The 14,531-nt window shown below is 36.1% G+C and overlaps 1 protein-coding gene across 2 annotated transcripts in view; it reads right to left on the bottom strand.

Moving 5' to 3' along the window:
* The window catches only part of TPP2 (tripeptidyl peptidase 2), a 49,293-nt gene that overhangs the window by 15,847 nt on the left and 18,915 nt on the right, over positions 1-14,531 (bottom strand). Inside the window, exons 13-24 of one of the 2 annotated variants that reach the window (XM_054271652.1) lie at positions 14,144-14,312; positions 12,137-12,294; positions 11,545-11,621; positions 10,622-10,728; positions 9,669-9,823; positions 8,466-8,582; positions 6,810-6,910; positions 4,796-4,892; positions 4,374-4,511; positions 2,846-3,090; positions 2,567-2,645; positions 653-691 (exon numbers count right to left, since the gene is read on the bottom strand). In XM_054271652.1, coding sequence (XP_054127627.1) covers positions 653-691; positions 2,567-2,645; positions 2,846-3,090; positions 4,374-4,511; positions 4,796-4,892; positions 6,810-6,910; positions 8,466-8,582; positions 9,669-9,823; positions 10,622-10,728; positions 11,545-11,621; positions 12,137-12,294; positions 14,144-14,312 — 1,482 coding nt within the window. The remainder of the gene's footprint in view (positions 1-652; positions 692-2,566; positions 2,646-2,845; positions 3,091-4,373; positions 4,512-4,795; positions 4,893-6,809; positions 6,911-8,465; positions 8,583-9,668; positions 9,824-10,621; positions 10,729-11,544; positions 11,622-12,136; positions 12,295-14,143; positions 14,313-14,531) is intronic. The other variant, XM_054271653.1, reaches the window with a different exon arrangement.

Raw genomic sequence — 14,531 nt, 5'->3', positions numbered from 1 at the left:
ATATATTTTGCATTTTTTTAAGCAAACTGTTTTATGCTGACTGCTGGTAAAATATTGTATTATCTGAAGTGACAATACAAGAAAGAACCATACTAAACAGTGTTACACTAAAAGTCAACCCCTCTCTAAACTATCTGATACATGTTCCAAAATTCATTCTGTGACTACTACTACCTGCTACATGACTGTACAAACTCTAGCTTCCTTGTATGTTTTTTATGACTGTAAAAAAGACAACTATCAGTTTAGTAGACTGGGAATACAGTTAGATATTCAATTATTCAATTCGAAGTTCATATTTGATTCTCAATCTGCAGACAGAATAGGCAGAAACACTTGCCACAAAAAATTTTGACCACAAACACTGAACATTCCTGAGTCTTTAAGAACAAGAAAAATTGCAGATCACTAACAGCACATGCATTTTTACAGCACTTATGGCAGAGTATACAGATGCTCACGTGCCTCTCAGCTATGTGTTACAGTAGTGTTTTATCATTCTACCAGTAAACATAAGGTGCTGAAGTAAATAACTGAGGTCTAAGCAGGTAGATGAAGGAGACAAATTAAAAACCAAGACTGGTAGACAAATTCTTTAAGTCATATGCAAAAAGAATTCAGTATATCTTTTTCAAAAACTAACATTCAGTACCTTTTTAAATTTTCCTTGTCGCTTTGCTGCAGACTGCCCCTGGGAGTTAGAATAACATACTGTAAGAAAACATGCACACACCACACAGGATGGAGACACCTTCTCTGTACAATTACAGTTATACTTCCAACCTACAGATTTCCAACTTTTAGAGATTCACATGTATGATCAAACATGCTCTTAAAGCATGCTCTTTCAGGTTTTTATAATCAATAAACCAATGCATCACTGTATATACGATCCATTACTCCTGCAATATAAGCAAGTGTTGTTAACCACTTAGCTTCAATAAATAAATTAGAGAAATTCAGCCTCAGAATTTTAGATTTTTGACTGTTCAGTGGCATTGCTCTCTTTCATAGTAAATACAGACAAATTAAGATATATGTTCCCTTACCTTGCATCCACTTACTGACTTAGAGACAACTTTGCTGCCTAGTCCTCCTTTTTTGTCTCCTGGTACATATTGAGGTTCACTAAAGGCAGCAGAAAGTATCAATTGCTATTTGATACCATCCTTTTTCCATTGAAATATGACCATAACAATAATGCCTTTGGCTATGACATGAGGAACACCTCAGCTGGAATTTCTTCCTGCGTAAGGTCTTAAGTATTCTCTATCATATGAAATTTGACAGGCTGTATCTACCTATCTCCTGCTTCCTGTCCCAGAAACCACTGTATCTATCCATTTAGTCTGGTTTTAAAATAAATAAAATATGCAATATTGCAACTAATGGTTCAAGGAAGTGCACAATTCTAGCTAGGGAAAATAAATTATCATGGATTTCATAAAAGCACACTTGCAACCTCGTAGGCACCACAAAGAAATATTAAACTAGGTATTTTAGAGCTCCTAGTTACTGGGTTTTTCCTCACTGATGAATAAATTCTCCTAATACGTTATCATCATCTGCAGTTACATGCAATCTGCCCCAAAAGTACAACCATTTAGATTGAATTGACTAAACTTTTATGCTTAACAATATCTAAAGGTACATGCCAACATACTCTCAGAAACTTATTTTCTATGAAGACATACTCTCATTTTATACATGTTGTTCAGCCACATCTAGTGGTATATGTACATAGATCAACTATCACTGAGTACTAACAATCATCAGGATTGACTAAAATTTAGTCTCAGGCTTACCCCATCTGTTTAAAAACAGCTAAGGCAATCTTCTAAGCACTGTAGCACCAGATACACAGAAAAGTGACAGTTACTATAATCACTGTTGCATCACAGAGTCATACAAGTTAAAAAACATTTTTCACAGGGTGCTGTGTTATGAGCAAAAAAAATCTTTCATTTTTTTTCTAGCCTCACACACAGAGATCTTATACCATTCTGCTGAAGCATACAATCATACCAGTGGTTGACAACAAGTGTGTAGCAGGTAAGAGAATCTGTTTATGCATTTGGGTCAGCTAAATTCCTATTACTTGGTAACAGTAACATATATGTGCTTAGAAAGCTCATGTTTCTGCTGAATATTGCATGCATGCAACAAAGAGTATTACAGAACCAACATGCACATAACACTATATGCATGTATTTTTCATTCAAAAATTACATTAAGCTAGGGAGTTACATAAGGTCAATTTTAAAGCCTCCACACCAACAAGAAAGCAGTTGCTTCTAGAAATAAAGGATTTTAGAGCAAAATAATTAGAACTCAAAATTCAGAAAATGCAATTAAATTCGAAATTAGAAGATGAAAACAATAAAAGAACTACTTAGAAGTTATGCTGACTTTATAATGAAACAACTGCTTCTAAAATGTATTATGTTACCAAACCTAATGCTCTTTAAAGTACTAATCCCATACATAACAGCACTTCCTGGCATGCAATTTGCTTGCTAGAAAAAAAATTCAGAAAAAACCCCCGTCATCCATTCCATATACTCACAGCTTTCTTTCCAAGTTCTGTTTTAGACAGAGTAAGACTTCCTGCAAGATAACATCCTGGTCCTGCTCCTTTAGGTATTCTGTTCAAAGAAAGCAAGTTCAGTGTTAAAACCAGGCTCACTAAGGTTCCATGGAAACTCAATGAAGACACCAAACAGGGAAAGAGCAACACGAGGAATAACCAAGCCAGGACAGGCAGACACTATTAAAGTATCATTTTAGTGAGGAGCAGAGGCAGCTGCCTAGACACAGATGAGAAAAACAACACTTTGTAACTTACTTGTCATCAGGCAGGGATGTAACAAAGAATGGCTGACTGTGTTTCGGTGGTAATGTCAAACTGTTGGATTTCTTCTTCCCTAAGAGAGCAAGGCTATGGTTTTCATAAATATCTAAGCTCAAGGTACTAGAGAGCCTATGAGAAACAATAAATGGCAGGTCTTTGATGCGATCCAGCTCACTGTTCTGCTCATGACGAATTTGTAACCGAATAGTGTAATCTCCTTTTTCCAGTTTCACAGAATACTGAAAGAAAGAAGTTCTCATAAATGCCAAGATTCAATATTTTACCATTAATAAAAAAGCTTCCAAACCCCAGAAATAAGACTGTCATGTTTTGAAAGCATTCTTTAAAAATTTTTATCAACCTGACAGGGCAACACATGTCTGCACACATTCCAGCAACAGTATGCTAAGTCTCCTTTCTGATACTGCTACACTAAAACAGAAAGCAGCCCCAAGTAGAAAGGAACAACAAGTCAGAACTACCCAGAGCTCCTAGAATATCCCCCTTCCTGGCTAGGGAGTGATGCTTCCTGTTGGTATTTTTTCTGGATTAAATATTTTAGAATTGTTTTAGAATCATCCTATGATGCACGACACCAGAGATTTACAGCATGATAGTTCACCAGGTCTAAATACCAAAGCACTAGGGTGATGTTTAGATTTTATACTATCTCAAAAATTCAGGTTAAGGAAGAGAAGCTTACACAATGCAATTTCTGAAAATAATTTATAAACTGTAAAGCACATCTCTTGAAACTATCTTTTGCACACTTCCAGAATAATCAATCTATCAAAATTATCATTACATTGATGATGTTCAACTGTGATTTTATACTGGTAAAATATAGTTTCAAACAAAAAATTATGAATAATGTTTCTTTTATGACTTTTTTTCCTTTTTTAAATATTTTTTTTATTTTTCCCTACTTCCCCCATGATCCAGGCACACACACAGTCTGTTAAGGCAGAAAGAGATTCCCGCAGAGGGTAGAGTAGCTACAAGTGTTGTGCAAAAAACTTCTCTTTCAAGGATGGCAACGGGAAGCAAACAAAGCTGAAGCACTAAAAAGGCTGTTTGAAGATATCAACAGCACAGAGGACAGCGTTCATGAATACAGAAGCCCCTGCTCTATCAGCACACAAGTCAGACCTTTCCACCCTGCAATGAAAAGTTTAAGGCATTGTGTTTGTAAAAAAACAAAACAAAGAACAACACGATTTTGAACTCATTTCTTGAAAAGCACCAGACAAAAATCACAAGAAATCAGAAGTTAACAACTTTTCCCCTTTCTCCTTCCGCAGGAGAGACAAAAAAAACCAGTTCTATTTCATGGACACTTATCTTTTTTTGATACAAATACATCATCACTGAACCTTGCATGACTTCTTGTGACTACATAAGAACATTAAAATTATGCATCAGGAAATGTAAAGAGCTAACAGGAGGCCTTGAAGGTAAAAAAAACCGAACATTTTCATAGTCCTCAGCAAAAAGAAGGTAAAATAAACACATTACTCTGTACCTGGTGTGGATAGGCATCTCCTGATCCCATTTGTCTTTTGTTCTGGTCAAAAATAATCCAGAGCTGACTGTCAAATTCAGATTCATACAACAATTCACAAAGAAGTGGACAGCTTGGAGTTACTTCTCCACTCTTAGGCTATTAAAAGAAAGGTAAAAGCATTTAATCTACTACAGAATAAAAAAAGTACAATCCTTAGATACATATTCAAAAAGATAACTGTAGCATGTTTCAAACAACAGTAGCATGAATTGTAGCATGTTTCAAATAACAATAGCTTTTAAAGTGGACCAAATCAGAATTTTCACTGTAGGGAGCCTAGAGTGTGACTCCAGACATCCCTTCTGAGAGAAAGCTAGTTAAAATTAAGACCTGATTAAAGAAAACATGATGTGTTTATTAACTTTAAACATAACCCTTACCTGATGGAAGTTATAGGTCAAAATCATCTCATACAGTTGACGATTATTTGGTAAAATATCTCTGGATCCCAAAGGTTTTATTTTTGCACTCACTGGTCTGCAGTTAAACAACAAAAGGTTCAAAATTTGTCTTGCTTAAGTAGAAGCATGTTCTGAGATACAACTGAATTCAGCACATGCCATAATATCTCATACATTGTAACTACCCAAGCAGCATTAATTCCTCTGTTAAAATTAATGTCAGTCCAAAAAACAAGGTTTAATGACACTACAGACACTGCCAAAAAATAAAAAGGAAAACAATGTAGTAGGCATGTCTAAATACTCAAAATTAAAGGCCATTAAGTTTAAGAGAAAAAAAATCAGGTTACATTTCTAGTATCCATGCTGAAATCAATACTTGTCTTCATAACTGATTAATGGCACTGCAACTAGAAAACAGAACAATTGATAATTCCTTTTTATAGAAGGTTGTGTCTTCAGAGAATGTAAGAAGCCTCACAGTAATCTGAGTAGTAACACAGAAAAAAGTACACTACAGAGTGTGTATTAAGTCAGATATACTTGGGAAAAGCAGTCAAAGCTCAGGGCAGCCAAACATTTTAGACCTTAAACATCAAAAAATGTAAACAAAATAATAATGATATAGGAAAAATCTAAGCTTCAGAAATAAAAAATAGCAGAATCAGGGTGGTCTGGCATCATTTAAGTTTACCTTTCATTTATAAAATGAGATAACCTCTAACTACATGATGAGAATTTGTCTCTAAGGTTCTGCCAGCTCTTTCACTGTCCAAGGGTACAGACTAGCCACCCAGTAAGATATGGTGCTGGGTCAGACCAAAAGTCTGCTTAACCCAGGTTTCCTAGTCTGGCAGACACTGGATAGACTGCTGACAGAAGTCTTAAGAACTGAGTAATGCCACATATGACATGATATGTCTCCCTAACATTCACCCTGCCTCCAAGCATTTGAAACAAGAGACAGAATGAAAAGCCATTCAGTAATTCTCTCTGTCATGACTCATTAGCTCATTCAAGAGATACTATTCCTGCCTTGATTTAAATACATAAGTATTTATCCATAGTTTACTGAATTGCAGTTCATTTACTGTCAGATGAGGGAGTAAAGAGCACATCCATTTTTCCAACCAAGAATAAGGCAAATATTAAGGCATTGTATTATTACCTCATTTACAGCACATGAAGTGGATTATTTCTGAATCTAACATTAGGTAATATGTTCATTAAACTCTTGGCAATTCCAATTAGTCAATTCCAGTTACAACTACCCAATAGCACAAGACAGAGCTAAAAGTCTCCACTCACAGGCCCAAATAATGGAAAACTTCAGATTACTGACCACTGTGAAATTACCTCAAAAGTACCACTTTATCCTTCTGAAGTGGGCAGCTTTAATCACTGCTGCACTGTCTAGAAATTTTCCAGCAAAATTCTTTCCCTAAATCAGCATGTGTTAAACTAACAAGGTAAACACAGTTTTCCCCAAAAAATCTACACCAGATTCTACAAAAATAGTTTAAATCAAGCAAGAGAGAGACGATGGTTCTCCCAGGCCAAACATTGGCAGGATCCCAAGCAGCTGTTTAGGAAAAAAAAAAAACCAAGCCAAAAAAACCCCAACAAAACAAAACGAAAAAACCAAAACAACAAATAGTAGCACATAATAACTCCAATACCTCTAAAAATTTTTTTCTTTAGATATTAAAGTACCTTCTACGTCTAAGTATCTGGAAGCAGTGGAATATTTCTGTAAATTTTTCTTCTTTCAAATTAGTTTAAGGAAAGTAATTTGTCTTGAAAAAGTCACCACAAAGAAGAGAATGCTGACGAATTGACTGATGCTGACAAATTAATTGATGCTTCCAAAGCTACTTTGAATTTGACAAGAATATTTTTGTAATCCTGAATTTCACTGCTCATGTGTTACTATTTTAACTCTACATATGAGCAGTTTTCCCAGTCTCCCAAAACAGTTCCCCAGAAACTCTACCTGAGTGTTTGAACCCAGCTTTTCAGATTTATGCATGGAGCAATATCTTCGTATTTCAACAGGGACTGAACATCAAACCGTACGATGCCTTCTGAAGCGTGCTAGAAGAAGAGTACAGAACAATTATGTCTCTGTGCATTTACAACAGCAGATGATCTATCATGATCCTCAAAAATACAACATAAGCTGTAGTTATTTATACTTTAGGAAGTAATACTGTGTAATTTTGAAAGCGTCACAAGTGCATCTCTATTTTACAACAGCAGATAATACTGGGACTTGCAAAACTTATATAAATAAAACTTAAGCTTCACTTGCTCATCTTTTCATTTCCTAATTTAAATACTTTGTACAGAACTAGTAAGTCATACTACAGGCAAGACTGCATTTGTTTGTGCATTTAGGATGATTTACCTTAAATATGTAATTCAATATATACAATATAGAATATTAAAACAAGTATTTTGTGGTGCTTCCTAGGACTATTATTACAGAATAGATTAACTCTGAAAAAGAGAAACAATACTGCATACATAGACTTGATTATGGCCAAAATAATTCAAAAAGTTTATTTCCAGCAGTATCCCATGACAAAGGCACTAGTATATGAACACTATTGAAATTTATTTTATGGAAGTTACTGGTGCTCAAAAAGGAACATCAAGACTATTTACATTCTCTTATTTTTCAGTGTCCATTATTCATTTGGTACAATCCTGCTAGGCTGGGGGCAGCTTCTGTGCACACCATCACCAACAGCTCTTTCTTTTTCTGTTCTCCCAGTTCAAGACCTGGTACCTTGACACACTACCCACTCTTTCTTCCTCAGTTTATTCAGCTCTCAGAGCCTGAATACAACCAAATTCACCCACAGGAGAGCTACAATTTGCTCTGGCCTTTAGCTGAAAGAAAGGCAGGAGCCAAGACAGATTGGCATGCTGCTGCTTCATGCAGGTACCAGTGCTCAAAGAGCTCTCTCCTGAGGAAAGCAGTGCCAAGCCAAGGCTGCATAGGACAGCAAAGAACACAGGACCAAGACAAAGTACTCTAGATGTCACACTAACATTTTAAGCAACTTTTTCAATCCCTTAGTATCACAGACCATTAGGAATCATTACACTGCCCCACCCGCTGAACCTTCGACTGCCCTAAATGATGACTCAAGCCAATCCCCACATCTCAACAGAACACTGAATAGAAAATAAATTTTAAGGAAATTTTACTCTGAATATGGTATACAGAGTGCTGTTGTTTTAGAAATGGTAGCTTAGATTTTTCATTACAAGAACTGTGGTCCCAGCAAAGTTTATTTACATAAAACACTTGGTACTGTAAGCATATTTCTATTTTCAGCCTTTTACTATGTTTTATGTACTGGTGTTGAGTTTAGGTTTTATATTTGGGGTTTTTTTTCTTTCTTTTTTCACTAGTGGTTTATAATGAAAAGGCATAGAAAAAAAATCACAAATAATGGTAACTGCCATTTCTCTAGAACTGAACTCCAACTTAACTTTTAAGACAGAACATGAAAGTCTCATGTACAAAAATACTTTCACTGTTTCTAAATTCAGGCAATAAGGAAGAAAAGCTGGGGTTTTTTTCTGAGAAGCCAAAGGATTTCACAGTAATTCAATTTAAGCACTCTGGAAAACTTACCATGTTTAGCTGAGGAGCACCACAGAGTACACCATGGAAAGAAATTGTGTAATTAATGCTAACATCACTCAGGCTTGCCCACCACCGAGCAACACAAAATTCAATGGTTTTTCCAGCCTGGGAAAGAAAAGCACAATGTTAGACTCCAGCTCCCATCTTCCTCTTCTATTGACCCCAGCCTCCCAAAACCCAACCAAAACCGAAAAGACCAGAGTACAACTCAAAAAAGACTTCTTATGTCCAGTTTACTCCAGTTGTATAGATTTGTAGAGTACCAAGTAAGACATTATACTTGGTTCAGAAAACACAAGACAATTCCAACAAAACAGCATGACTGAAAAATGCTTCAAAACAAGGAGTGCCAGGGTACACCCTACAGAGGAAGGTACTGCTTTTAAATGTTCTGTCTTCTATTTTTATCCCTCAAACTAGGCAGACAGGTTAGTTCATAGATCAATTTCATGTGTGTCCCCTAAAAAATATGCATTAAAAAAGAAATCTCACTCACTCCCTAAGTAAGATGACACAAAACTTGAGATGTTTGAGTTAGTTTTGTTTTTGCCTGGTTGGTGGGGTCTTCTGGGTTTTTTTCTTGTTTTGGTTTTTAAATAACATGACAAAATAATGGGTCAATAGGACCAACATAGCTTATGGTCCTCCACCTGATATTTCCACAGAGGGTAAGGGACTGAATTGCAGAGAAATTATAACTACTCTTTGGCATTAGAGCTATACAACTAAACCTAAACCCCTAAACTGCTAGCTCATTCCCTGACTGCTCTGGACTCTTGAGCTAGCATTATCCAAGCTAAGACTCCTGTATCTGGGATGTATGAATGTGAGCCAGTCAGTTACCCCTGGCTTCAAGATGAAGATGTCCCAGACTACTGCAATAATCACTAAAGACAAAATATGCTAACTATCCAACAAGGCATAGCTCCTATTTGAAAGGGAAACAAACTGCTCTGCATGAACAAGTACAAACAAATTACAGAGATTAACATGTATTATATTACTAAATAGCTCAGAAACATTAACAAGCTGTTAGAGATCTTTTCAAAACTGAAAATCAGTTGCACTGACTACTGCAATAAACACAAAAAGTCTTGGGTTTGTGGGGTTTTTTTGGGAAATAAAATCCCAAAAAAGTTGTTATACTGCAGTGATACATTATTTTATTTACCCCACCCTAAGGTAACTTACTAAGACAGGAAATGCTTCAATCACTGAGCCTTTTTCTGGTAAGGATGAAAATTTGTAGAACTCATGACTTCTGTATGCTTTTTGCTTCACAAGTTGAACAGCATGAAGCACAAACTTGGCAGTCACATCAGCTGAACATGAACACACTGTCACTTCTAGATTAAAGAAAAAGAAACTTAGTCTGAAGACACAAGAATTTTAGAAGAAAAGCAGAGAAACATTACTTTTACGAGCAATTTGCAATTTAAGAAGTTATGCAGTACCCAAAGTGGTTCCACATGTGAAAAATGTTTATACATCAGTTAATTTCAAAAGCTCTTTCAGGTTAAAGGAAAACTAGCTAAGTTCAGAGGATGGTTAAAGAGAAATAAATCTCAATTAAATAGTCAAAATTAATCAGATAGTACAGATGAATCACCTGTATAGGACAGATTGCTAAATTGCAAATTAAGAGTCCTATCAGTAACTTCACTCTGAATGAAAGATTTTTGAAAGGACTATTGCTTAGTAATCTCACAAAGAAAGACAAAGGAAAAAAACCCCTTTTTTCCCTTCTTGCAAAGTTATGAGCTTTTTACCCATTGTGAAAATCACATTTTCTTCAGTTATGACTTCCTTCAACACTACATCCATACAACTTAAAAACTAGGTAAGCCTCAGACAGTGATACTTTTCCATAAACATGGGCCATTCCTCCAGGTATAGGCAACCACTTTAGAATGTTATTGGCTGGTTTCTTTAAGACTTAGAATCAAGATCCTACTATACCAAAAACCATGAAATAACTCAAAATTACTCATCTAAGAGCTTAAAAATCAAACAAATATTTACATATTCATGGGCCAAAACCCCTTCAGTATTTATTCAGGCAGAACTCAAAATTATTTAAAACCAACTTTGGTAAGTCTGACGGATGCAATTTTTTATTTAGGTAATGTGGTCATTTTCCTTACCAGCCCATGTTGCTCCCTGGGGAACATCAATGAAGTGCCTTCGGATCTGACCAGGTTTAAAATGAACATCTGTGTATGTCAGGTCATAGCTTGATGATTCATCTACTCTGTATGTCAAAAGGAAACACAAATAGTAGTCAAACAAGCTGTGAAGCCAATTTTTGAAGGATTTTTAAATGCAAAAATACTCCAAAAGCGTGTACAATGAGGATATTTAGTCTTTAACACCAATTATATTAATCCTACTAATACAGAATCTGACAGTACAACATATCAAAAAGATTCAAAATGTCAGCTCCACCACACTATGTAAATACCATCCCAAAAATTGCAGTGACTAAACAGAAATATCACAAAATCCTCATTTTCAGTGGATCTATTTTTTCTGGCTGAGTGAATTGCCACTGAAGTGAGCTAAGGTATGGAAGTAGCAATATTTCCATGAATGAATGAGAGAACAGTTACTTTGTCTTTCCCCCTCATGGCAGATTGTCCACCAAACAGGTTTAATAAAATATTCTCCTTCCTTATCAACATCACTTAAGTCTTATTTTTAACCCAATGATGGGCACCATACCAACTCTAAACTCACTGTATTGAAGCCATGATTAAAGACTATCCCAATATATACAGTGGCCGAATAATGCCCTCTGGCTCTATGTACTCTAGTTCCCAGGCAGAAATGAAAAACCAAACTCCAGCTGACCTACACATATGAACAGTACATTGATTGATAATTTGGTCAACAAGCCGGAGGGCATCTGTATGCTGATAGAACAGGAAGCTGCTGCCACTGTGGCTAAGCCCAGCAGGACACACGGTTGTCATGACCAAACTATTAAAAATGTCACAACTGCATAAGCCTGCTGTAAGAATTTTTTCAGGTTTTTGTAGAAACTCTCAAGAGTTTTGGATTTACTCACCTTGTTGGTATAACAACAGTGATTGGAACTCTGAACAAAGGGCCTGCATTAGGCATTGCTGTATCATACCCACACACCTAACAAAATAAAATACAACAACTCAATCTTTGGTCAAAATCAAATTATAGAAGACAACATTCAACTTAAACCAGTTGCAAAGTATTTTGAATCTTTGTAGTTGTCACTGAGGAGAAAATGTCAAATGAGCACTGTCACCCTAGAAACAGTAAAACACCAACAATCACTGAGGAAAAAGAAAATATTTTTCCCATTTTGACTCATTTCACCAGAGGGAAAAAACTTAATCAATAGTTATTCATTTGGCTTATGTTTACTATATGCTCTTATTTTTCAAACAGAGATACTCAAAGTTCTACAGGCATGTGCTACATGTGCAACATTGCATAGCCCAACTATTGCTGAACCCTGGCTTCAGTCTGTATAGACTAAAATACATTGTAGCACTACTTCATGTTCTGTAAAGCTCAAAGATTTTATTTCCTTAAATATAATTTCCATAAAAAGTTGATAGAGACCCCATAAGGACACACAAGGGCACAAGGTCCTGCTCAGAACACCAGTACTTCCATACCTCTGTATAATGTACTCCTCCATTCAGGCCACGTGGATCCACACGAATATTTATGTGTCGACACTGGTTCATGAGTTCTAAATGACTAGGACACTGGACCCATGATGCATTAGAAGTCAAAGCTAAATGAAGCTGGAGAGATATTCTTTCCGTGTTTTCTGTCAATAAACAAATTATAAAATCAATTCAGTAACACAAACATGTGCACAGAATGCACTATGACAGTATTTGCCATTAAAATACACACATTGGTAAAATATAATAGGAACCAATTCCTTAGAGCCCCTGGATCTCTGATTCTGCACAAAGGGAGTGTTCTTTATTACTTCTTTTAACTTGACAAAAAAAAGAACAGCAACAGTAGGCAGTGAAAGAAAGGTGGTATCCAGCTTTGAAATTCCTCTCCCCTGAAACAGCCAACCCTGACAAAGCCAAAGGCAGGCTGCTAAGCAAGGCTTCAGTTACCCACAATATAGTCTGGAAGCAAGTATAAACTTCCTTCTACAGATAAACTGTCGCCTAATGCAGAGAAATACAATAAAAAGCAATCACATTGATTCTGAATGCTATGCTAATTACCAAAATACATTATAAAGCATACTAAGTAAGAGGTAAAGTCTACTAAAATTACTATGATAATCTAGTCAGATTTGGCAAACACTCTGGCAGATTCTGCAAATTAGCTTTTATGCCAAAAATGCTATGCATTAAGGCATAGCTTCCAGAAAAGCATCCAGAGCAGTTGAAATGTTGAAATGTTTTAGCTATCAGCAGCTTCCTCCTGCTCAAAAAATTATGACACTTTGCAATTTCTTTTTTCTGTTTTGGTCCTATCTTAATTTTCAGACATTTAATCATATCTAGATTAAGCAGAGAAAAGAACATTCTAATATAAGTACAGCAAAAGCAATAAAAGCTTGAAGAGAGTTTCAACAAACTGAGCCATCAGCCTCTCTAAACTCTTATTTACAGTTTCTCAAACTCAGTCTTGTTGAAGACACCAGACACAGCACAGAAATAACTAGGGAAAACAGGTAACAGGGAAAACTAGGGAAACAACATCTATGCACCAGTGCCACCATTCATTGCAAATTCCTGTTTTTAGATGGCTTATTTCCTGCAGAAGTTTAGTGAACAATTATTTTGTGCCATGTTAAATTTAAAATGCACTGACTGCAATGGAAGGTGTCAAGCAATTAAGTTATTCAGAGTCAGTAACCTGCCCTAATTCATACCCTTTCTGCCCCTAAATAAACTCATCCCTTTGTCACATGCCAACCTTCTTGATGACCACTGGTTTCAGGAAAGGAATAAACTCATTAACAAGCTCTCACACAGCTCCCTTTCTAAATACAACATAATTCAGTCTCAGTGAGTTCCAATTTTTATTAAATAAAGCAGGGCAAAAGGGTTTGCAGAAAAAAAGGTTAAACCTTATTTTCATCTGCACAACTTATTTTTACCCTTTTAGTAATAAAAAACATATAAATTCCTGTACTGCCCTTCTAAATCTAATCCATAGAAATTCCTGTATTGCCCTTCTAAATTCTAAATCTAGAATTTATAGTCTTTAAATAACTGAGAAACTAATTTCTGGGTAAGTGCTCTCATCTTTAGAACAATTATCAACCTTCACCAAAAGTCATCTACAACACAAACCCTGAAGTTGTGTAATTTCATGAAACATCAGGGATCTATGGTTACTCTTTGTTTCTCCAAAGCCTCCCCAACTTGACTTTAAATTTCTACAGAACAAAGAGATCTCTTTTTTTCAGTGAGAGAAAGCATTGAAGCAAGTCTCCCCAAACAACACGAAAGCCCTGCATGTAAGTCTGAGGTTGAAAAGGAAAAGTTGTTTATTTTGCATATCTTCCTTGACCATGAAACTATGGTTACACTGACTCCTTTTACAGTACAGACTCCTATCACTCATCATATTACGGCTTTTTGTGTCAAGTTGACATTTGTGTTTCTCTGCACCTCCACCTACTAAAGCTCTTTCCCTACCTGTATTCTCAGGAAAGACAGGTTCTATGCCAACCCCATGATCAGATGGTGCCACTATCTGGGCTGGATCTCTGAGGTAGATTCCACGGTTGCTGCCGACAGTAACTGTGAAGCCGATGTTACTTGCGAATGATGAATTCTGAATGAGGTAGTCATAGGCTTTATCAACCTGTTAGAAAGAGCAAGTTCTAAATTAACAAATTTCAACTTAATAGCAATTTATGCATACTCTCCTCAATATGAAATGTTTAGCAAGCACAGTAAGAAACAGTGAAGTACCTCACATGCTATCTGAGCACTGTGCGATTGCATGACACTCAGTATAGAAACTGAGGCAATTTTCACAGTCTGCAATGGCCACAGAGAGCCAGAAAGCCAAGAACATTTG

The sequence above is a fragment of the Melozone crissalis genome, unplaced genomic scaffold (genome assembly GCF_028551555.1).
Source record: "Melozone crissalis strain CALT ecotype California unplaced genomic scaffold, PUWL_Pcris_2 ptg000013l_1, whole genome shotgun sequence".
NCBI lineage: Eukaryota > Metazoa > Chordata > Aves > Passeriformes > Passerellidae > Melozone > Melozone crissalis.
The sequence above is the reverse complement of the archived record's forward strand: the minus strand, read 5'-3'. Positions and strand labels throughout refer to the sequence as shown.